General features: G+C 39.9%; 1 protein-coding gene across 8 annotated transcripts in view; it reads left to right on the top strand.

Moving 5' to 3' along the window:
• The window catches only part of LOC112152431 (membrane-associated guanylate kinase, WW and PDZ domain-containing protein 2), a 99779-nt gene extending 75037 nt beyond the window's left edge, over positions 1-24742 (top strand). For 4 of the 8 annotated variants that reach the window (XM_024282009.2, XM_024282012.2, XM_024282011.2 and 1 more), the window contains exons 7-22: positions 1597-1654; positions 2969-3090; positions 3312-3494; positions 6843-7360; positions 8551-8719; positions 15359-15390; positions 16724-16916; positions 16994-17109; positions 17328-17520; positions 17759-17998; positions 19652-19837; positions 19945-20257; positions 20562-20781; positions 20853-20996; positions 21272-21410; positions 23764-24742. In XM_024282009.2, the coding sequence (XP_024137777.1) occupies positions 1597-1654; positions 2969-3090; positions 3312-3494; positions 6843-7360; positions 8551-8719; positions 15359-15390; positions 16724-16916; positions 16994-17109; positions 17328-17520; positions 17759-17998; positions 19652-19837; positions 19945-20257; positions 20562-20781; positions 20853-20996; positions 21272-21410; positions 23764-24431 (3494 nt within the window). In that variant the 3' untranslated portion in view covers positions 24432-24742. The other 4 variants (XM_024282017.2, XM_024282014.2, XM_024282010.2 and 1 more) reach the window with 4 other exon arrangements.
• Positions 24743-25433: the final 691 nt, after the last annotated feature.

Genomic DNA, 25433 nt, shown 5'->3' with positions numbered 1-25433 from the left:
AACAAGGAAAAGCTCAAAAATCTAAACTAAGGGACAGGAAGTGAAACATGAAAAGGACAACAGAGACAAAACGCTCCCAACAAAGTGACTTAAATAGGCACACAACTTAATCAACTAATAGGGGGCAGCTGTGAACTCCTCCAGCAGGAAGCACAGGTGAATAGAAAAACTTTAGTGTTGAGTGTTTTAAAAACACATTTTTAGCATTTTTATATTAATTATCGAGCATTAAGAAAGGGAGAAAATTTCAAGTTTTTACCTGAGTTAATTTTCACAATGTAATTTCAAACAGGCTGATAGGAATTCTGATGACCCAGCGATCTTGTAGCACTTAAATGCATCATTTACACACAAATCTTGAAAACATGAAGAGTCTCACATCAGATTTGTGCGTAAATTGTGTGCGCGTGACAAACGATTTGTGCGTCATTTTTATAGATTTGTGTGTGTAGTTAATTTCAAGCTGTTGTAATTTTAAGTTATCCATGTGTAAATTGTATTTATACACAAAGTTATGCACAAAATGTATTGTATGAGTTACAAATCGAGAATTACACACACACAAATTGGGGGTGAGTGTATTTCTTCTCCATAGATCTGCAGTTTCTGGTTTCATTTTTTGATATTTGTGTCCATTTAGAGTTGATAGATTTGAAAAGCCAGTTTTAAACTCATCCAGGGTTCTCGTCTTCGTCGTTCATCATCACAGCATCAAACCACCCCTCAGACAGATGCAGCAGCCAGCACATGCTCACACACTCCCGTTCCCATTCTCACTCACCTCCTTTTCTTCTCACCAGCGAGGTTGTCAGTTCTTGTTCGCGTCTCTGCATTTGTGTGTGTGGGTAACTGCGTTTTAGCAACAGGCCTGAGGTTAAAGCAAGTCCGCGATGACGGATTCTTGGTGTGTTTGTCCTCCTTTGCTGTTATATTTTGTTCATATGTTTTATGATTCATGTGCCAACTTTTAATTCATTTTCTTCGCTTCTAAATGCCAATGTTGAGACACTGAGCTCATTAGAGTGCTGCGTTTATGGTGTGTGGGAATTTCAAAGTAAATCTCAAGCACGGGGCAGACAGTTCAGGAATTTTAGCGCTGCCTTGACCCAGTTCCTTTACAATGAAGGCGGGAAAGATAAATCAACAAAGGGATAGATGAAGTGGGCCGGATGCAGACCAGAGGTGGGTGAGGAGGAGACAATTAGCGCAGAAGCCATCCGATGTGAAAGCGAGTGGGTGTGTACAGGAAGGAGGCAAACAGAAGGAATTAGGCATTTGGAAGGTATTTGCCCTTGAAGGATTTGTGTGAGTGCAGTAAAAGGAAGACAAAGAATAAAAGAGAGGGCAGGATGGAGTTTTTTTTTCTCTCCCACCATTCATGGGACTGACATCTTTGTTGTGAGTGCTGTCTCCACAAAACAGCCACTGCAGCACATCTAAGTGTTGTCTATTAAAAAGCCGCTTTGGGAACGTCTAGCTGTGAGCCCTGAGATTCATGTCGTCTCCCCTCGGTGGTTCAATTTAGTGTCACTTTCCCTCTTCTTTCAATATAAACTGACTGACTTTCCTTTTTTCTGCTCCTCTTCTTCCTCTTAGAGCTCCCTTATGGCTGGGAGAAGATAGATGATCCTATCTACGGCAGCTACTATGTGGAGTAAGTTTATTTTGAAAGGGATAAAAAAAGTTCATTTGTTTGGTTTTTGTTGAGCTTTAAAGCTCGTATTTCTGTGTTATATAATTTCTGAGCTCATGGTGACACATTTTGACCTGTTTGGTAGAAAATTGTTTAGTTTAATTTTGTTTTTACCAGGTCGGATAAAAGTGTTGTTTTTCATATTGTTGTTTATTATTTTTTGAAAAGTCAAATCACATGAATGTGAAAACACAAATATTGCATTATTGTCTCTATTTTTAGTCTGACTAAAAACAATCTAGACCCATATTTCCTTCAAAATAAAATGATGTGGAATGTACCAAGTGGACACATTTCTGATGTTTTTCTGTTTTACTGATGTCAACATGGGTTTTAATGGTTTAAAATTGATTAAAAATTCACATCTTTTACTTTAGTAGTTAAGTTTTACCTTATGTTATTATTATTATTTGACTTTAAATTTGAGAGTGTCAAACTGGAATTTCAAAATCCAGTAACTAAACACTGTTCAAGTAACTTTTTTATACTTTTATGAAGTTATTTATCTTTTAGCAGCAAGTATCGTTCAAATAAATTCTAAAACAGATGTACATGTACAGGAATCCAAACTAGAAGCAGAAATGTTTTAAATCTTTTAGATATGTTGGAATTTTAAGAAAGTGAAACCTAAACACTTAGGGTGTATTCAGACTGGAAACATCTGTTTTTTTTGCTAATATACAACAAGTAATTTTGAGTAACAATATGTACATAGTTGTGGTTGATCCTTTTGTTTTTTGTTAAATGTATGTTTGTAACAGGGGCAGAAAAATTAGTTTTTCTTCATTCTGCTCCCTTTCATTTATTCTGCATAAGATGTCGTGTTGTTTTAATGTATGCTTTATTGACAAAATGATATAAAATATATATAAATGTACCGACCATACATACGATTCAGGACTTGATCTGGACCAAAATACTTTTCCAGTCTGAATACATCCTAAGTTGCACTGATATATTTTCTAAATAAAAGTATAATTACAGAAATTTCTCAAAATTCAAGCTCTAATTTAATAGTTTATATATATATATATATATATATATATTGGATAAAATCAAGCAAAATATTTGATTTTACTTCAAAGATGTCATTCTTTCACTGGTCTGTTTTCTCACTTTCGTATTTTTATGCAATAATTATAACTTAAGAGTAAAATATCTCCTCATTTTCTATTTAAACATTTTTTTCTTTTTAAAAAAGTGCAAATTTTGGTTGAAATATAGGAGATTTGACAGCTTGAAACATGTCTCATAACTAATGCCCTGTTTCTACAGTCACATTAATCGAAGAACTCAGTTCGAGAATCCCGTCCTGGAGGCCAAGAGACGACTGGAACAACAGAGACAGATCCAGAGCCAGGGCCTCTCTGCTTTACCTTTACCCACAATATACAGAGGTAGGATTCAATGATACAGGATGGAGATTATGTCATAGTTTAGCAACTGACACCTTAGTTGCTCTGAATCTCTAATCCATGCCACACTTTGACTCATCTGATCAGCGAAATGCTCAATGAATTCTCACAATTCAGTGGTAACCATGCCTGCCTTTGATTTTCTGTTTAAGTTAAGCATTAAACAACATAAAAAGAACTCTTTTATCTCCATTCAAACACAGAGAAACCGTTATTTACGAGGGACCCAACCCAGCTGAAGGGCACCTTCCTGTCGACAGCCCTGCAGAAGAGCAACATGGGATTTGGATTTACAATTATTGGAGGCGATGAGCCCGATGAGTTCCTGCAAGTGAAAAGTGTAATACCAGATGGACCTGCTGCTCAGGATGGGAAAATGGACACGGGTAATTATGTATACCATCCCATCTTAACAACTGGCTTAGAAATAAATTGATGGTTAAATAAACGGCAAGCTGCCTCTGCTGCCGGAGTTGATGGTGTAATTTTCATGTTTACAGAAATGCTTAAGTGACGCGTTATTATTCTGACACCTTAGCGTTATGTACCCTAATTTGCAGCTAAAACAAATTTCATAATGGAGGCTTTCTAAATCGGGATTCTACTGGTCAAACAAGGTTGATGTCAGTTTAATTTTGATGCTTTTTCTAAATTAACTGACTTCTTTCCACTGTTTCTTTAGCTACATTGATTTTTAAAATTTTAAATTACATAAGCTAAAAAATGTGACCACTAAATTAATCAATAAATTGATAATTAGTCCCCTTGTTGGTGGATTTGTAATCTGACACCCCAGACATGACAGTAACTTTAATCTCTTTGGATCTTCTTTTATTTTCTCACCACATTTTCAGTCTGAGATGAGACCTACTTTTATGTCAGCTCTACTTTTCTTTTCAGGATGAGCTGGAATAGAAAACATAACACCTCTATAGCTGTTTTCTAAAATCGCCTTGTCTGAATCTGAACTGCAGCATGCAGGGGTCACTGCAGACTGTAGGGACTAAGAATGCAACAGCTCACTTTCCCCACAACTCGGTTCAAACCTCAATTTTTGGGTGACAGCTTTGCTTCAGTTTGATATAATTTGTAGTAACACTTCCTTTCACAGTACAGTTTCACTGTACTTTAAATGTAGTTTCTGTGTACCTACTCTCTCATGGTAAGTATGATAAAACGCAGTATAGCTTAACATGTAAAATTCACATACAGTAAATGGTACTTTCTGTGTACTTACTCTATTCTCATTACAAGTAAGTGCCAAAAAAAGCACCAAACTATACTACATATGTACTATGTAAATACCCATCCTCTTGCATATGGTGAGTACCATGAAACACTTAATAAGCAGAATGTAAATTTCTTCTTCTTCCAATTACTTCAAAGGCAGTTTCTGTTTACCTACTGTGTTGTTACAAATAAATGTATACCATGAAAATACGTACTACACGTAAATCATACGTAAATACCATGAAGCATAAAATGACTTAACAAGTAAATTAACCCTTGTGCTATCCTAGGCATGTTTACATTAAAAGTGGGGTCATCTGAACCCCATAAGGCAGAGCGCCAATCTTTTTTTTTTTCCCCAAGGATGGCAGACTTAAAATCCTGTCCACCTTTGTCATGGGAGGAATCACACATCAATATAAGGGTGGGGTCATTTGGACCTCATAGGATAGCATGAGGGATAAATACTTTGTAAATGCCTAGTATTTACAAAGTATTTATCCCTCATGCTATCCTATGAGGGATAAATACTTTATAAATACCAGGTAGGTACAAAAAGTACCATGTAAATACCACTTAAATACCCTGTTAAGTACCCAGTGGGTACAAAGGTTTTATGTAAATAATACTAAGTACCCAGTAGGTGCAAGAAAAAGTACCATCCAAATACCAATTAAATACACTGTAAGTACCCAGTAGATCAATAAAGTATGCCGTAAATACCACTTAAAAATTCTTTAAATACTTAGGAAAGAGTACCATGTAAATACCACTTAAACGCTTTATAAATACCAGGTAGGTAAAAAAGAGTACCATGTAAATACCACTTAAATACACTGTAAGTACTCAGAAAAGAGTACCATGTAAATACCATTTAAATGCCCTGTAAGTACCCAATGGGTAAAAAAGTTTTATGTAAGAACTATTTGAATACCATTCAAGTACCCAGTGGGTGCAAAAAAGTATCATGTAAATACCACTTAAATACACTGTAAATACCCAGCAGATCAAAAAAGTACAACATAAATACCACTTAAGTACCCTTTAAGTACTCAGAGGGTATTTAGGTGGTATTTACATGGTACTCTTTACTAAGTACCCAGTAGATGCAGAAATGTACTATGTAAATACCAGTTAAATACTCTTTTAGAACCCAGTAGATGCAAAAAAGTACCCTGTAAATACCACTTAAATACATTAAAAGTACTGTACTGTAAAAGGAAGCATTACCCAGATTCCTATTTCACAGAAGAGCATAAAGATGTTATTTCTTCATCCCTCCAACATGTAAATGTGGTGTTTTTTTCTGTCTGGTTTCTAAACTTAAGTGTCTGTTAGCTTCTGAGCAGACGTCTTTCTTAATTACCTCAGAGTGTATTTAGTTTGTTTTGTCTAATACAACTTCTCATCTCAGTGAGTGATCTGGTTCTCCAAGTCTGGTCTGAGGTGGAATTTGTCTACTTTTAGCTCCATATTTTTAGCTCTGTCTTTTTATGTCCTTTCCTCACACTATCACCTTCTTTTTCATCAGATTTTCATCTGTTTCTACTTTATCTTCTGTCTCTACCCCCTGCTTCCTATCAATCACCTTACACCTCTGTTGCCTTCATTTTCCTCTTTTTCCCCTCCTAAGTTTGCCTTTTTTCATTTCATCCCTCTTTCTTTACCCCATCAGCGGTTTCCTTGCTCTTTTTTTTTCTTCAATTTGCTCCTCTTCACTCGATGACATTGGCAGAGCAGCTCACGCACAAACACGCCTTCGCACACAGACAGACGCTCCCTGGCCGGGATTAGTTGGCCTGTGAGAGCCGCATTTCTCTCAGGGATCCTATGTATGCTGTACATGTATGCCTGGCGTGTCTGCGGCAGAAAGAGGTGAGGAAAAGAAGCATGTGAAGTAGCAGAGTTGGTCACGGAGCTCCGACTTTAAAGATGAAATCCATTACTTTGTGCAGGCTCGAGCTGCAGGTGAGTGTCTCGTGTTGTTTCACCTCATTACTTGTAATGCTGTGGATAAAAAAAGAAAAAAACATGCACACAACACTTTTAGTCAGATAGCATGCGTGCCTGCAGCTGAAATCCATACAAGACCATAAAACACATCTGCTTTTCAGCCAGTAAAAGACAAAGATAAAGCATCTCGGCGCTCCACTCTGTTAAAAACGCCACATTTGAATAGTTTAGGTTCTATGTGTAAAAGGTTTGTGTGGATGTCAGCTTGCAGCAGATGGTTGTCGTATCCGCCCAGACCCTCGCTGTCCTCCTCACATGCACCTTTCACACGCAGATCCCCAGCAGTGGCAGGCAGCTGATATTATGTTCCTGTGTGGCACTTGAGAGTGACACTGTGCTCCTTCTGTGTTGCTGCAGCTTGTTCTGATTCCACTGAGGTTTAACGGCAGCAGGCTGTGAAAATGACTATTTCTGCGGCGTGTTATGCTGAAACGTTTTGACCTGATCGTGCCTGAGCTGCGACTGAAATCGCTCTTCTTTTCTCTTCTAAGGGGACGTCATTGTCTACATTAACGACATCTGCGTGCTGGGCACCACACACGCTGACGTGGTGAAGCTTTTCCAGTCTGTTCCCATCGGACAGAGCGTGACTTTGGTGCTCTGCAGGGGATACCCTCTGCCCTTTGACCCCGAGGACCCAAGTGGTGCAGCAAGCTCTTCTTTAACACCCATCGGGTTAGAACACCGTCCCATGGTGGTCAACGGCCGCTACGACCCGTACCTGGAGTACCTGTCCCTGAGTTCCCAGCTTCCTGCTCAAGCTCTGGCCGGGGTTTCACACCCTGGGGACACACATCTGGACGGATCGTCCCTACCCCCCACCACACCTGGCTCCGCTCCGGCGCTCACACCTCACAATGACAACGTCTCAATAGCCTCCTCTGGGACTGCAGGTGTTGCCGGAGCAACAGCGCAAGGGGCAGAGCTGCTAACTGTTACCATGGTGAAAGGTGCTGAAGGATTCGGGTTCACGATTGCCGACAGTCCCACTGGTCAGCGAGTTAAACAGGTGACGCTTCTGAGAGCTTCATTCACTTAGAATGTGTTCAGACATTTAGTTTGCTTAAAATGAGGCAGAGTCCGTGTCCCCCCAATAATCTGGAACACATTTTCAGCCTGAATACACCTGGTCCAGGACCAAGAACTGCTCTTGGACCCATTTTTTGAGGTGGTCTCGGATCATTGCATCATTGTTTTTGGATTTAAGTTTTTTGCCATGGCGGACATTGCAGTCAGTGACTTTCAAAATAAAAGGACAGATTTAAAAGAGCAAAAAATCCACAAAAAAATAAGTCAATTTAAAGAATACATTTTATCTATTTAATTCAAATTTGAACATGAAGTATCTTAACCCCTTTCCAACAAAAAAAGTAAGTGATTTTTTGCTTTCAATGTAAATTTGGAGCAGAAGTGTTATGTGTTATGTATCAACAAGCTTTAGAGCAGAAATAAAAAGACAGAAAAAACACAATTGTCTCAATAAATAAAAAAAAAAAAACTATAAGATTAATAAAAAGCACAAACATAAACACTATGGACTGCTACTGTTGGATTTTCTTTGAGCGTACTAATAAAATAATCAATGTCAGCCTTTATAACTTGATGAACAGAAGGAAGCAACAAACAAATCGCAGCACGACTTCATTACTATAAATGCTGGTCCTATTCCTGCTGCTTTTAAAAGAAAAATATAGTTTATTGGATGTTTGATGCTATGAAACCAGTTTTTTCCTTTAACATTTCAGGAGGTAGCAGTTCCAGTCAGCTGATGAGAAATGTAACCTACACCTGTGTTTGTATTTGTAAAACGAGCCATTTACCAGCAATAACCTCAGGTCATTTTGACACGTTTCACCTTTAAACCTGTAAAGCGTGGGTATAATAATTGGATTGTAAAGTGCAACTGGTGTTCATACATCTGAGGGGGAGGAAATTTGCTCTCCCCGTTTGATGCATCCCAAAGGAGAGCTGCAGTTTGAGCCGGGATCAGAAAAACATTTGGTGCTTTAACCCCACCAATCAACCTTTGATGTAGGAGCCAAACCGGGGCGCCCTGCGTCCCTTTATTTGAGTTTTCTCTGTGACCAGACTGAGATTCTGTTCCTAACTTCTGAGGGGTCGGTTTTGGTTGACGGAGGAGAAATGGGATGCAGCAGACAGGATTAATACTTGTGGGGTTTTTTTTTTTTTGTGGCGTAGGTGCTGGAGCCTGGCTCCCAGGCAGCATCTGGGCTGATTGAGGGGGACCTGATCCTGGAGGTGAACCAGCAGCCAGTGGCGGCAGCCGGGCATGGACGCGTGGTGGAGCTGCTCAAAGAGTGTCCTGTGGGAGCAGAGGCGACTCTCCTCATACAGAGAGTGGGAACAGGTGAGACAGAACCAGCCTCCATCCTTGACTCTTTCTCATCAGCTCTTTATTGATATGGAGAAGGGTTTTATGCACATTACAGCGGTCAATCGCTAGAACATAGGTCCCCTTTTACCACCTCACTGTTTCACTTTTTTGTGGTGCAATTTTACATTATTTTTTCCCTTTTTTTTAAATTTCTCACATGCTTTTTGTACTTCTTCTTTCTTACTGCACCTTTACGCAAAAACATTTGCCCTTCCAAAATTCACTACAATTTGCACTCATTTGGTACCCAGTTTCCCTCCAAAAATGATGACATCACAGCAGGAGAAACCGTAAAAAAGTGGCAAAAATCCCTCATGGCACTCAAAAAAAAAAAGATTAAAAAATCATCTAATGAAACAAAAATACACACCCCAAAAAAACGACATTATTATGGGATGGCCACCTGAACATTTTTTTGTGAAAGTCTGAAATTTGCGGATTTTCATGTTTTCCCACAATATATAAAAAAGAAAAGCTTTTCTCCAGTTATTTTTAAGAAATTTCACCACTTCAAGCCTTTGACCACAACCAAAGTTTTGTTGACCTTTGAACTTGGGAAGAGGTCGCCATCTTGAATTTTCCAAAAAAAAAAAAAAAAGGTTTAAATTTCTCCTAGACATTTTGATCTATCGCCTCCTAACTCCTCCATCATCATTAGGAAGCTACTTGGAGAAATAGAAGTTGTAGATTTTAAGCGGCCTTTGTGTGGCGAGCTCACAAAAAAGCCGTTCCATCGATTGCTCGCACATTTTGATGTTTGAAATTGAATTACATCACTGAGGGGTGGGATTATATATGTTTGCTTCCTCCCACTCCCTTTCAAGCGATCAACTTATGATTGATTATTATTTTATGCATTATTACCTGACTGTTCAAAATAAACCATTTACCGGTAATTCATTTCATTCATTAATTAATTTTTCACCCAAAAAAATTTTGAAAATTGAAAACATGAATCCCTAGTTCAATCTGAATAAAACAATGTAACATACTATATGACTGTATTAGGAATGTGGGCATTGCTAACAAAAAACCTCCGTTGCCAAGGAAATCCAAAAGTTTACTTTTGCCAATTCTTCTAAAAATGACATAGACCTGTTTGTCACGCCCAGATGACCAAAACATAATATGGTTGCTATGGAGATAAAACCAACAGAAAAGCCGCCATTTTGAAAAAAGTCTTTTATTATGATTTTGTTACCTGCTGCTCTTACCAGGGTGATAAATAGTGAAGGGCCGAAACCCATATACCTTTGTAAATCATTCTTATCTATACCATGTTTGCTGTAGAGTGTGGAATGTTTTCTGCTTGCAAAGATGCCCACATTCTATAATGCTGGACTTAAGATGACCACTTTGCAGATTTCGCCAATCGTGGGTTAATTTCAGCACATAAGTCCTGCAATAAACGAGGAGCGGCTCCACATTGTTTTTGCTGCTGATTCAGAAGAGCTCCAGAAGAACTTGTTTGACACCAAACAAAACCACTTACATACACAATTTCCAGCTTTGATTGACTGAACCTTTTCCCTCACTTTCATCCAACACTGAAAGTCAGATTTGAATTGCTGCTGTACGTTTAATCATGAAGGAAGATGGTGTCAAATTTAAAGAAAGGTACGGATAGAAGTAACCTCTGGATGAAAGTAAATTGGCTTGTGAATGAGAAGCATGAGTATGGTGTCAGAGTGCATCTTCAACTCCAGCTGCAGCTTTGCAAAAGAGGAGTCAAGCAGAGCTGACGATGAGAGCTCGGAGAGCAAAATGGATTTTGATTAGGATCATTTTGAAAACTGTCTATTTTTGAATATATATTTAAATCTCAGCAGCTCTTTATTCAGATTTCATCCAAGTCTCTCGAGATTTTGTTTTTGGAGGATCAGACTGCGGTCAAAATGGAATTGTTTTCCTTTGAGCAAAAACTGGACAAATTCATACAGAAAAACATGTACAGAAGCTGACCCACTCTGAAGAAAATTGTGTTTTTGGTGTTTTTAGCATGTTCTTGTGCTATTTTTCTGAAGATGGAGGACATTTATAAAGAAAATTACCGTATTTTCCGGACTATAAGTCGCGGTTTTTTTCATAGATTGAATGTCCCTGCGACTTATACTCCAGTGCGACTTATATACGAATTTTTAATGAGATGAGATATGGACCGTAAGTCTAGAGTGCCCTCTTATGGTGATCTATGCAATTACTTTATTTACTTTAGTTATTCAGAAGTGACACAGAGGACGAAGAATTTAACGGATTTAGTGATATGGAGTGAGATTGCGTGCAATTAATTACAGTAAAGATACAAAGTTGATGAGTTCTTGAGGCTATAGTTAAATAAAACTGTTATGTTATATAAATGCTACACCTTTTCGTTTTTTTCATGATGCTAATATGTGAATATGTGTTGACACATATTCAGCCTGTTTTCTATTCACTTATGAATGTTATAACTTACCTTCCAGGATGATGTAATATCGTTTTTTTCAACCAGTTTGTAAAATAAATTACTTGAAAAAAATGCGACTTATACTCCGGTGCGACTTATGTATGGTTTTTTCTTCTTCATTATGCATTTTTTGGCCCCTCCGACTTATACTCCGGTGCGACTTATAGTCCGAAAAATACGGTAAGCTTAAAACTGCATTTCTGAGTATTTACTTATTTAAATCGTTGTGATTCACAACTAAAAAAATGCGGTTTCGAGTAACTACGGCAAGCCAAAAGCTCCCTGCTCTGCTCCATCCACATGCAGACAAATAGATCCATGAACATCTTTGGTTTCCTCGTCCGGGATGGAATCTGGCTCTGTACGGCTGGATAGCTTTGATATTGTTACCATTTTTGTTGCACCAGTAATCTAAGCTTGGAATTGTGAGGAGCTGTAAGCTTGTGGGAGAGAGCGTAAAAATAAAGGAATGATGGGAAGTCAGGGCAGGCTTACTCCTATAGCCAAAAGTCCCGCTCACAACTTTGAGGTGAATTTCTAATAAACTACTATAGAAATGGTCCTAAACAACTCAGGGAAGTTATAATTAAGATCACTGGGAACGATTTTACAATAGATCAAAAGACGATTGAAGTGGGAATTTAATTAAAAAAAAAAAAATAAGCTCTGACATTTGTTTGGAAAATGAAATGGTTGCAAAATAAATAACTTGGTGAAAGCAACAGAAAAGAAGACCACGAGAGCTCTGAACGATAGTGTGTTTAACCTCTTAATACCTGCGCTCTTGTTCGATAGATCTTTTTTATTTCTCTTTGACAGGACCCGAGTTGAGCAGAATTATTTTCTGTGATAATATAGCCCAAAACGAGATGTCTTAGGAGGTTAAAGTGTGACATACAAAACAATAAATGAAAACAGAAGCTGAGTTAGGTTGTCTTTGTGTGACAAATAGTGTTTTTTTTTGGGTGTAAATATGCTGTAAGGTACTATAAGGTTTTATGCTGCTGTGTTTCAATTCCCTTCTCTTTCAAAATAAGAAACCCTTCTTTAAAATACATCATAATAATACATTTAATTTTAAAAAGAGCATTTCAAGACATCAAAACAACAACAAATTAAAACTGAATTAATCAGATTTGATGGAAACAAAAGCTAGGTTATACAGACAAGTTTTGACTTGGAATTTGGAAATAGATAATCAGTCTGTTCCTTTTATCAGATGAGACTCGTGTACCGAAACACATCGTAGGCTGATATTACTGCAGAATGATATCTAATGTGCAAACAAGCTGAGAGATGTTTTGCTTTGCTTTACACACTCAATGATTTACAGTTTCTTAAGAAAAATGTGAAACTTGAATGGACATAAAAAAATAAAAGCATGAAAAGAAAAAAAAGCCCTTTTTTTAGTTACAAATACAGCATTTTTACTACATTAATATTAATAGAAGTATCCCTGCATAATGATGAGTGTTTCTTTCTGAATTTATAACATTTTAACTGATTCCTACTAACTTCTACTTCAAAGCAAACTTTTAATCTGAAGTTAAGGTCGGTTAGATGTGCTGTCAGAGGCTAGAAAAGTTTAAATTCTTCCATTATAACTCCTTAATGCAACCATTTCTCCACTTCCTATAAACTTTTAATATGTGTATAAATGAATGTGAGGGTTACACTCAAAAACACACATTTGTTTAAATAAAATTGAATCTAATGTGAACATTCTGCTGATGGTGCTGGAATAAAAAGGAATGTGACCCTGTTCCTTCTACTGCTGTTTCCTGCATTCCTTGGTCACCCGTGAGCAAATTGAGTTGCACTCTGCAAGCTTTATTTGTTTGACACGTGCACTTGAACTGATTTCCCAAAAGATATTCATGTCACAGGTCAAAATTTGACTTGATAATTTCCTGGGGCTCAGAAACACACACTTAACAATACAATGCTCGACCTCCTGGATGAGCGTGATTCTAAAGTCTTCACGGTCCACATTGTTAACTCGTCTTGTTTCTGAGATTTTATCACATGGAGTTAAGAGGAGTTTTGATTTGCGCCTATTTGCATCACTCTCGCTGTGGGTCGTATTTAATCAGGGATGAAAGTAATCAGCCTAATATGCATCTCAGGTTTAATTTATTTATGTGTGACAGGAGTAATTATTGAGATCTCAGAACCCATCAGAGATATCCGTGTTTATTTGAACCTGAAACATGAGACGGAATGCGTGAAATAAATGGGGGAGGAGGGACTTGTGCCAGTTCTTAAACCTTTAGCTTTACAAACCTTGTTTTAATTTATTAATGCTTGATGTTAAACTCCTGTTTTTAAACTGAGGACAAAAACTCACAGCATGTTTAGATAAATGCATGAACAGCTATGGTCAATTTTTGGCCCATTTTAGCATCTTTTGACCAGCATCTGCCCTCTAGTGGACAGACTTAAATATACACGAGATATTTACAAATGAGAAAAAAATAAATAAAGATGAGCATAGTGGTTGGTTTTGCTATAAAGGTGTACAACCTTTCAGCTGAAAAACATTCACATCATCATCATCAGGCTGACACTGCAGGAGCTTCTCCTGATAACTCTGCAGGGTGAGCAAAGTGTTTACAGAGATTCAGATGTCAGAAGTGTTCGTTCATCACTGGATCGATGAATCAGTCAGGAGTGTGCTGACCGCAGGATTTCAGATGTGTGATGGAGTTGTAGCTCTCTGAAGCTCAGACTGTGTCAGACACGCCGCTCATGTGTGTGTCAGACTGCTTCACGTAGTGGAGGCACTCTGCCAGAGTTCTGCTGGGCTCTGGTGGCGCTCACAGCTCCGTCCCCTGACATTCCAGTCTGAAGCGTAGCCAACCACAGCTCCCAGACATTTTGCGGCACCAATGAGGATTCAGACCCACGAGCCCATCGAGCTCCGCGAGCCAATCGAGCCGATTTGAAGGCCATCCAGAAATCAGCGGGTTAGTCTGTGAGGCTGGTCTGCCAGACAGCTTGACCACTGAGTTGTAAGAAGCCTCTCTAAAAGTCATTCATTTGTAATTCATCAGCATGCGCACAAGTGCATCCAACACATACCGGTGAATTGTATTAGCATTTAAATTAAGCTGACATGCGTCTGTGAGTAAGACGATCCTCTTTAATATAGACAATTGCCTTGCAGCTCGCACTCAATTCTTTCTGTGGGTCATTAAGGAAAGTTTTCTGAGAATGAGTTATTAGAATTCCTTATAGGCCTCCCTTAAGGCCTGTACTCCCTGCAGAATGTGGTTATTAGTCCCAGCCTCCCGCAGAGCCCTCCCTCTGCTGCTGCCACTGTGCTGAATCATTTCAGCACCACGGATAGTGCTCGTTAAACTCCTATTGATGTTTACGGCATCCATACATGACAGCATTTTTGATCTGTTTCCCTCATCTGCTCTCCTCCACATGTGGCAGATACTGATTATGTTTAATTCTAAATGGGAAAAGGATTGCAGGCAGCAGAGTATCTGTAATTGAGCAAAGGAGCACGTCTGAGGTTGAAATGGCGAAGAACAAAACTCACATTTGTGTTTGATTTTCCGTGGATCTCCCATTCTTCTCGGCTTCTAGGTGATCCGACCTTCTTCTCTCAAATAAATAGCGAGCAGATGAAGCTGCAAATTAATCCCATGAATAAATGCTCTCTGTCATTTCCCAGGAAGTCTCATGAACTGAATAAATATTAAATATACCAGATATCCCAAAAGGATTTTTGCACAGATACACAATTTTAAAAGGTTTTGTTGAAAGGAAGGTTTTTGTGTTTGTGGGTTTCCAATCAGACTCAAACTGCATGTATGTAGTTTGTCGGCGTGCTTTGATGTAGAAACACAGGGGAGCAATGCTGATGAGTCTCCTGTTCCCGTATCATTCTCCTAGTCTCAGTAAAGCAGGCGACAAACAGGGAAATGTGTGTGTGGTGTGTCTGCCACTATTGCCTTCAGCTAATGATGTAAATATGTTGTAAACAAACGCAACAACTAAAACCATTATGAAGAGTTATACAAAGAAAAAGGGGCTGTAAAGTCACCTATAACATTGACATTATTGGCCTTTTTAAAGGGATTGACCCACATATACAGATATATATGTGTGTATGTACTATTTTTAAAAAAACTTTATTTATGTGTCTTTCTTAGGTCACATATCTCCGTGGAAAGCCTCCAAACAGGTTTGGAAACTCAAACATGCATGTCTCTTTGGTATCTCTGGAACTTCAGATCATTTAGATGATTCTTACTCTGCAGAATAATGAAACAGACTCACACATCTGAAACACACTCTTGCTAAAATGATCTGAAACCTCCAGAATCAATTTTTTAATGAAGGAGTTAAATAAAATTCCTACCATTTTTCTTTAAAAATTCAGATAAAAATGAATTTAACATAAGATGTGAATATGTATTTGAAATCCTACTTGGCTTTAATCATAGATGTTTGACATTAGAGAGATGGCTTTTCTTTGTAGCTTGTTTACTTTCATGGTTTTTAAGGTTGTTTGTTGATTTACTGCTCAAGAAATCTACATCTAGACAAAAGTCTATTGTCGGACCTTATATACAATATATATAATATATAATATATTATAATATAGATAATGTATAATACATTTACTAAAACTACAATGTAAAAAACTCAAGTTTTTGCCTTTAGGGTTCTACATTAAGTCAGTTTTTCTGTGTTTCTGTCTTGATCTGTTTCTGACTTGTTTGTGGTTTTACTTTTGTGGTATTTTTGTTTATTCTTTTAAGAAAAAAAATCAGTTTTTACTGAAAAAGTACATTTTTGATGTAAAGGAAACAAAGTAAAAAAAGTGGCCGCATCTCTTATTACAAGAACAGAAAATACAGAAAGTAAATCTACTAAAATAAAGGATAGATGGTTGATTAATTACATTTTGGTCATTTTCTAATTTTTTTCATCACATTTTGCCAAGAACATTTCTGCTTAATAACTGACTTTGCTGATTATTATTATTTTCTCAACGTGTTTTTTATGCTAAAAATGTAAAGGTCATACTTTTATTTATCTATCAACATAAAATATTATCTTTTTAATTTATAATTTGCATGTAAACACGGGTTTCTGCCAAGCAGTTATGCAATTTCAATGAGATTTGTGAGATTTAAGTTTCTGATTCACCTTTTTTTATGTTTTGATTACAAAAACATTAAAAGACAGAAAATGTAACATTTTCTTTTTTAGATTTTAATTATTTTATTCAAATTGGTCTTTATTGTTCTCATTTGCTTCTATTAATTTTTTTGTATGGTTTTGGCATCAGATATTGTTATCACATTTACAAGAGGGTTTAGATGTAAAAACTTATCTGAGCTAAGGCTACAATTTGCATTAATGGTTACATTTTAACAAACACATAAGAGGCCTCAGGAAAACTCAGAGTTTTTTTTAAAAAGTGTTTAATTAAAATAACACAACTGTACATAAGCAGATTTATAGGTTTACGTCACTAAAAAGAAACACGACTGCTGTTTTTCTTCTAGCTGCCTGATCATTGGGACCCACACGGCAGCCCTCAGGCAAATCTGTCTGGACCCGTCTTACCGCCAGGCACGCCCTTCCCAAACCAGCCACAACACCGCACGTCTGTGCCCGACTCCACCGAGGGCTTTGACCTCAACAAACCCGACCCTTATGACCTTTACGAGAAGTCCAGAGCAATCTACGAGAGCAGACGTGAGTGTTGCTCCTCTGTCTTCATTCAGACTTTATCCGGAGAGAACGTGTGTTTACTGCCCGTCTCGCCGCGTCAGGTCCAGAGTACGAGGAGGTGGAGGTACATCTGCTGAGGGAGAAGACGGGCTTCGGCTTTCGTATCCTGGGGGGAGACGAGGCGGTGCAGGCTGTGAGTCCGGACGCCCGTGACAAGGCTCGTATGGGACGGGCTGGACCACGCACTTACCTAAATGCATCCTCTGACCTCATCTCATAGTTTAATTCTCTCACCCTCTAACTCCCCCACACTGCTAGTCGACCACTTAGAGAGTTTAGGAGGCTTAATCTCACCCAGAGTAGTTGGATTCGTCTGCCTCAGTCTCATCCTCTTCACCTTCATCTGTTCTGCTAATATCGATTGTCTTTGAACAGATTGTTATTGGCGCCATAATAGAGAACACCCCCGCTGAGCGCGATGGGAGGCTTCGACCTGGGGACGAGCTCATTTCCGTGGATAAAAATGTGGTTGCTGGGAAACCACACAAATATGTAATTGACTTGATGCACGCCGCCGCTCGCAACGGTCAAGTTAGCTTGACTGTTAGGAGAAGAGTGCAGATGCCTGGTGAGGACTTTTTTTGTTTTTACTCTCTATCATGGGGTGGGGGGGGACAGGCTAACATTTAACAGGTTCAAGTGTATTATATATTCATGCTCTTGTTTTGAAAGGACCATCTGCTCCTAATGGAGTTTAAAAAGTCCAAATATGAAGCAGAGCATGAATTTTATATCTTTAACATTTGAAGAGTTATTTCTTACCTGGTTGTGCTAAATTGTGACATCGCCGCTGTTGTTTTCTGTAGGGGAGCCCTGCCCGGTGAATGGCCGCAGCCCCGGCTCCGTGTCGACGCAGCACAGCTCTCCTCGGAGCGACGCAGCCTCGGCCGCCGGCCCCACCGCCGCCGCTGTCCCTGTCGCCACCGCGGCCCCGGAAGGATCCGCTCTCCAAACCAGCGATGTGGTCATCCACCGCAAGGAGAATGAAGGCTTCGGCTTCGTCATCATCAGCTCTCTGAACAGGCCGGAGAACCCAACCGTCATCAGTGAGTACAAAAACTAAAGCCGTAAAACACACCGATGACCTTTCATTATGTGATTTGAAATCCATTTCAGCTTTAACAATTTACCAGAATCAGGGGGTATTTGTATATTATTACCCTGTCCAGTAACCCCCCCCCCCAACCATCTTGACAACTAACTTATCCTGTCACAACTTTGTTGAGCTTAGATCGAGTTCTTTAAATTTGTTTAGCATTTAAAAAGTTTTTAAAAATCAACTCTTTATTTAACTTTTCTAAACACTTTGTAAATACAGTAGCTCAAAGTGTCCCAGAAACCATCATCACACATTTATATTTTACTTCAAGCATACACCAGTATAACAGACAAACATGTACAACCGTAAAACAAGAATACCATTCAAAGAGAAGGAATAAAATGTAGAAAGTGCTGTATTTTTGTCTTTTTAGGTGACACTGGAGATGTCCATAAAACAAATCAGATAAAAAATGCACCAAAATGATAATAAAAAACAAATAAAAGAGTTGAATGTAATAAAAAAATAATAAAATACGACACACTAAAAAGATAAAAAAACAAATGGATAAACTAAAACTGTTAAAGTCCCACTCCAGTCTTGTTTTGATCTACTCTAAAAGCTTTTCCAGTGGTCATTTTTAATACAATAATACAGTTTTTAGACACAATTTATTTTTAAAAAACTGTCAGTTTCTAGGACAGTTTCTGCAGTTTTGGGTGGGACTTTAGGTGCGATAGTAACCCTCTGCTGATTTCCCATCATCCCTTTGTCGACACACTCTCCTGCTAGCTTACAGATCCTCACACCCCCAACTAACATTAACAGAGCAACAAAAAGGGCAAAGAATACTGGAGCTATCCAGCTGTACAGTATTCCTCAGACGAGGAAAACAAAGACGTTCATGGATCTATTTCTCTGCAATTAGATGCACAAAAAGGAGAAGAGCAGGGAGCTTATTGCTCGTCGATTTTTGTTTGTACTTAACATTTTCAAACTTTTTCAAAAAGCTGATTCACAATGACTTTAATAAAGAAACACTCAAAAATGCAAATTTAATCTTAATTTCCTTAATATAAATGTTCTTCCATCATGTGAAAAATGTTATAAGAAAACACCACAAACCCAAATTTTCATAGAGCGGATCTTTGAAGGAGTCTGATCTAAAAGCAGGAACATCACTGTGCATTTTTATTTGTTTAAGTCCATGGAGTTAGAGAAGATCCACCAAAACCATTAAGACAACTCAGAACTAAAAGAAGATCTAATCTATTTATTTGTTCTTTTTCAGTTAGAATGTACAATACATACAATAAGAACAGGAGCAGGATAAAGTCTTATAAATCCCAACCCCATTCTTATTATTTCATGATACAAATAGATGACTAAATGAGTGGTTATAATCACAACAAACACAAAACAAAAACCTATAATAAAACATATTTGGATGTTTTTTTATGTTTTTGGCATGCTAAGAAGCAAGCATTTATTAATACAACTTTTGAACTAAAAATGTTTTTAGATTTAAATCTTTTGAGCAGTAAACTACCTTCCTTTGACATTTCTTCCCCGTTTCACAGTCACGACTCGTTAGACTCCTAAAACAATAAGCCGTCGGCGCTTGCTTTTCTCAGTTTTGCTTGTTATTGTCCACCACAAGCTGTGCCCCATAAAATCGGACGCATCATTGAGGGAAGCCCCGCGGACAGATGTGGGAGGCTGAAGGTGGGAAACCGGATCCTGGCGGTAAACGGACAGTCCATCATCAACATGCCCCACGCAGACATCGTCAAGCTCATTAAAGATGCTGGACTAACCGTCACACTGCACATCATTCCAGAGGAGGGTAAGTGTTCACCTGTCCTGAACGGAAACAGCTGTCCTTTTGTCATTGGTGTCATTAAACCTTTTTTTCCCAGCTGTACTTTCAAAGAAACTCTGTCTTGATTACAGGTTCCCATTCTGGACCCAGCTCAGAGAAACAGAGTCCCATGATCCAGAAACACAGCCCACAGACTCAGCCCAGTCTTGTAGCCCAGCCAGGCCAAGGAGGTACCCATCCAGGCCAAGTGGTTCTCCAGCCAAGCCAAACAGCCGCTCAGCCTGGTCAAGCACTGTCCCAGCCTGGCCAGACACCAGCTCAGACAAATCAAACAGTGACCGGTCCTCCACCGGCAGCCGTCCAGCCGGCACCAGCTGGGACCCAGCAGAGCCCGGTGAGCCAGCCCTCCGGACTGCCCCCGCAGCTCTACCTTCACGATGGCAGGTGAGTTTCTCCTGAGACTGTCGAGATAATAAGCTGCAGGGATTTTATAGTGGAGAGCGTACCCCTGTCACCTCACTAGTTAGTAAGTTCATAAGAAACTCCAGACAGTTTGGTCCCAGTCCGACTCTCAGTCTCGTTGCGTAACTTCACTTAGCGCCTACAGTGTCGGTGAATAATTTACCTCCCGTATGTCTTTCATAATTCAGGAGCTTAGCAATCAGACCCTGGTATGTGCAAGTTCGGGTTGAAGACACCTCCCTGAGCTGCAGACTCACACCCCATCTCCGGTTTTCCATCTTCTCAGGTCAGAGGTCAAAGCCAGACAAGACGTCAAACCCGACTTCCACCATCCTCCGTTCACCGACTATCGGCAGCCGCCTGTGGACTACCGTCACCCACCTGTGACCGATTATCGACAGCCGCCAACGCTGGACTACCGGCACCCCCCTGGTCTGCTGGACTTCAGGCAGCACCCTGCAGCTGCACAGTTCCCTCTGGGGATCCCTTCCGACTTCAGACTACAGGTAGAGCTGAACCATCACACCCCGCATCACACGATCGCCCGTTCAAAACTGTCCCTCAATTGCTACTGCAGGACTACGATTACTTCACTGTGGAGCTGGAGAAAAGCGCCAAAGGCTTCGGCTTCAGTATCCGAGGAGGCCGCGAGTACAGCATGGATCTATTCGTGCTGCGCCTGGCGGAGGATGGCCCCGCCATACGAAACGGGAGAATGAGGGTAAGCTCTAGAAATGTCATGAGAGTGCAATTAATCCACTCTGAGGTGCAGAAATGTGTCGCTCTTTTTTTATAACTTGTTCATTAAAGCTGAATTCATTTTCACACCCGCAGCTGAGGAAATAAACCCATGTCAACCATCTGTGCCTCTGTGTCAGCTCTGAGAACGAGTATCCCTCTGCTCAGATTTGTTTAAAAAGTCGTGTTCTCTCTAGTTTCTTCCTGGCCGACACTCACATAAACAGGTTTACTCACAGGTGTGTGTGCCTCCTTCAGGTAGGGGATCAGATCATAGAGATTAACGGGGACAGCACTCGGGACATGACTCACGCCCGCGCCATCGAGCTCATCAAGGCGGGGGGCAGGCGGGTCAGGCTGCTGCTGAAGAGGGGAACCGGACAGGTGCCAGAATACGGTGGGTGTCCTGAACCCAAATGTCTCTTTTTCAAACGCCTTTTTGTCCACTTAATCTCCTTTTTTCTGTGTTGATTTTCTTCTCCTCTGCCATTCAGCATCACTGTTTTTAACAACCTTAAGAGAATTCTTCTAGTTTTACTCAGGATTAACATCTTTCTGCATTGTCGTCCTTTTGTCTCCCCGATCTTTCAAATCAACTTTTCTTTAAAGTCCCACTTCAATCACTTTTCAAACTTAAAATTAGTGGTTTTTAAATATGTTTGAGCCATTTTTAGCCAAAACCTGTTGATGAGTGACAGATTGGACCTAACATTACCGGTGCCAAAAAAGGGACTAGCAATATTGGAGCTTTTCAACCGCGCAGTTTTGAGCCAGCTCGAATGAGAACAAAATATGGACATATATTTGTCTGCAAATAAGTGCTTCAAAATAAAGCGGAGCAGGGAGCTCGTGGCTTGCCGTAGTAACTTGTACGTCACAATTACAAGCTTTTTCCAACTGCATTTTTTCATCTGCTCCTAATTCACGATAATTTGAGTAAAGAGTGGCTCAAAAATGACATTTTAATCTTAATTTTCTTTATATATATCTTTAATCATGTGAAAAACACAATGTTTAAAGCACCATTTTCATCGGAGTGGGTCTTTATATGAAAAATCCTGAATTGTAGACAAAAACTGTAACAACTTCCGACTCTATAACGTTCATGTGTTGTGAGCCCCCTGCTTTAAGTCTAATGATTGGCATAGGCTTCTACTTGCCTCCCCTTAGGAATGGTACCTTCCAACCTCTCCATGTGCATGAAAGGTGACACACTAAGCTCCCCCTATTTCTTCCTAATGGGCCACTCTAAAGACACGGTTTGTGAAAAATTGCATGTCTCTCTCTCTCTTTCCATATTGATTAATCTGTGGTTTGTGGATGTCCTCTCTGCATGCATTTGTACTTCTGATCATTTATGCATGCAGAAAATCCCACTCGGGTGTGAGTCTGTGTATTTGCGTGCAGCAGTAAAAGGGCAATATGGTTTCAAGAGTCTCTCTAGATGCGAGTGTATCATAAGTGATAGCTGTGAAAGTGTCGGTGTGAAATCGGTGTCCTTATAGCTGCTCGGGATCAGTCGCACAACCTCAAAGAATGTGAACAGGCTACAAGCACTGAAGCAATGCAGGGAACTCATTGGGGGTGTAATGATTCATTATAACAACAATTCGATTCATATCATAATTAGTGATCGCTAATACAATTTTTAGTTGATATTGATTCCTTTGGAACAACCCGATTCATTGAACTAAAATCAATCCAGGACATCTTTAGACATAAATTCCACCAGTGTGACTCACATAAACCAACCAAAACCCAGTAGGAGCCCCAAAGTCTTCAATCACCCTTGAGAAAAATAAGATACTGATGTATATTTATGTTTTTGATACTGACATGATACATTTAAATGAAATATTGTTTTTTGCATAAATAAAACAAACATTAAGATAAAATAGCTTTTTCAAAATATATAAAATAGATTATAACTTTTGACAGAACTTCCTTTCAAAATAAAAGACATCCTACACCATAGGATCATGTCAATGCAGTAAATGCAGTAAAAAGTAAGTGTAAAGTCATCAATGATTTTAAAAAAAACCTGTTTATTTCGCTGTTTCTGGTGCATTTCAGCCACAAATTCATAAACATAACCAGCAAAAACTAAATCAGAGTTAATGAAGTGACCCTTACCATCTATTAAAACCATGAATTACACTTTAAATCCTTGAATTTGATCACAAATGTAAAATCAGTTTAAATCCAGGGGATTATAACTTAATTTAACAGTAATTCTGGTCCAAATGTGTGAGTATGACGTTGATAAACTACAAAGGACTGATGGAGAATTACATCTTAGGATCCTTGTTGAATGATTCATACTGTCATTCAACGGTTTGTGAATGAGTTGAAGAAAGTTTAAGTTAATTTACCTATTTTTTTTCCTTTACTATTTCATTGCTTTTTCCTTTACAGTTACTTTAAACATTTTATTTTAAACAAAGAGCCACAATGGAAGGGTAAAAGAGCCGCATGTTGCAGACTCCTGGTATATGTCGAGTCGATTCACAACTTGCCTCAGACAAATCGAGCTGATAGTATTGATTCATTGATAAGTCTATTAATTGTTACACCCCTAAAACCCATTCATATCTGCATGCAACTTTGAGCTTATAAGAAAATGTATGACGCCCCTCTCTCTTTTCCCTGCTTCTCTCCCTTCTCTCAGCTTCTTTTTGCATGTGAATGTGAGACAGTCCTCCTCATTCTTCTCATTTCTCACGCCATTGATTTCCTTCCTCTCTTGACAGACTGTGCCGGCCCCTGGGATTCCCTTCCTTCAGTCCACTCTGCCCTGCAGGAAGTGAGCCTGGACCCCCTCCTGAATCCATCGCTGTCATCCAGTCCAGTCTCAGCCCCAGATTCCTCTCAAAAGCTCCCTCTAGAGGCCACAGTGTGCATGGCAGACAAAGCTCCACCGCTTGCAGACCGCAGAGGGGCTACAGGTGGCAGGTCCACCGAGCAGAAATCCACAATCAGGATGCAAGGGACCCTTCAGGGGTCTGGAGAGATGGACTGTGGATGTGGTGACAGACATGGAGCTTCGAAGACTGTTGGAAGATCATCGGAGAGAAGAGAAAGGCAGAGGGAGACTTGCTCCCCCTGCTGTGAAAAAAAGAGCCTGCAAACACAGACATCAAGCACCGCTTGGCCCTGGAACTCGTATCCGAGTGCGAATTCGAACGGAGGCTCTCTTAGCAGTGGAGATAAACACCTCCAGGAGAGGCTCTCGTCCAGAGGACTGATCTCCAGGGAGGAGGAGAGGGCAGGAGGCCACAGTGTGATCTGCTGCCCCTCAAAAATGACGGAAGATCCTCCGGCGGCGAGCGCAGCTGCCTCCTCAGAGCTCTGGAGCATGCCCGGGTGTGACAAACTGCCTGGCACCCTGAGGTCCTGGACCTCCACAGTGAGCAGGTAGAATGGATCCATCTGGTCGGGCTGGACCGGTTCCCCATCCGAAAAGCAACTAGTTTGGCCTCTCTCTGTCCCGTTTCCTCCTCCATCTGCTCATAGAGTCTTGTTTTATATCTCATTTGTTCTTACAAAAAAAGATTATTACACCCACCACCTTAAAGAAAAACCTTCACAGTCTAAATCCGACAGAGACCCTCACACATGAGCGCTGGTGTTCTGGTGGAGCAGCAGCATCTCGTCCTGAGCGGAGCTGCATCTGCCTTGCAAGAAAAAACTCAATTTCTGAGCGGAATAAAGATTAAGACTATAAACGTAGGCAATGGAAACGGACTGCATATGTGTTCCACGCCTACCACTGCGATATATTGTAAATGTAAAGATGTGAAAAATAACTTCATTTGGTATTCTCAAAAACAAACCAGTGGATGTTTTTGAGCAAGTGTTGTAGTTAGAAACATAAAAAAAAGAGAGAAATATCACAGGCCAGTATTTTAGAATCAATCTGAACGGCCTCGTCTATATCTACATATCAAAGACTGCCAAACCCAGACCGCTGAAGGAGGCGGGGTTTGTGTACGCGGATGTAAAAAACATATAAGAATAACTCAGACAGTGACTTGCTAGAGAATACAGCATCATCCGTGGAGCAGCTGGTTGCCATGTGAGACGAGAGGTCCCCCCCCCCATCATTTTTGAGAACAGCTTAGTAAGAACTCCTCTGATTTATGTGTGCAACCTGATCGCAACCTGATCCAATCCGTCACTCATCAAACGCTCAACAGGAAAACTTTGTCCGGTCTCCCGTTTCTATGCCTTTTACTGTGCTAAGTGTACCACATCACTGTGGGAGCGGGGAAGAGGAGGCCGACGGTCACGAGGTGGGGCAGAGTGCCTTACTCAAACTAAAGCAGGAGCTGCTGTTGTGGTTTGTTTTGGGACCACGGTGATCATGCACACATCAGCGAAACGCTGAGTCGCAGGGCCTCTTTTTTTTTTTTTTTTTTCC

Source organism: Oryzias melastigma, linkage group LG6 (assembly GCF_002922805.2).
Source record: "Oryzias melastigma strain HK-1 linkage group LG6, ASM292280v2, whole genome shotgun sequence".
Taxonomy (NCBI): domain Eukaryota; kingdom Metazoa; phylum Chordata; class Actinopteri; order Beloniformes; family Adrianichthyidae; genus Oryzias; species Oryzias melastigma.
Note: the sequence above shows the minus strand (reverse complement) of the source record. Positions and strands in the feature narration are given on the sequence as shown.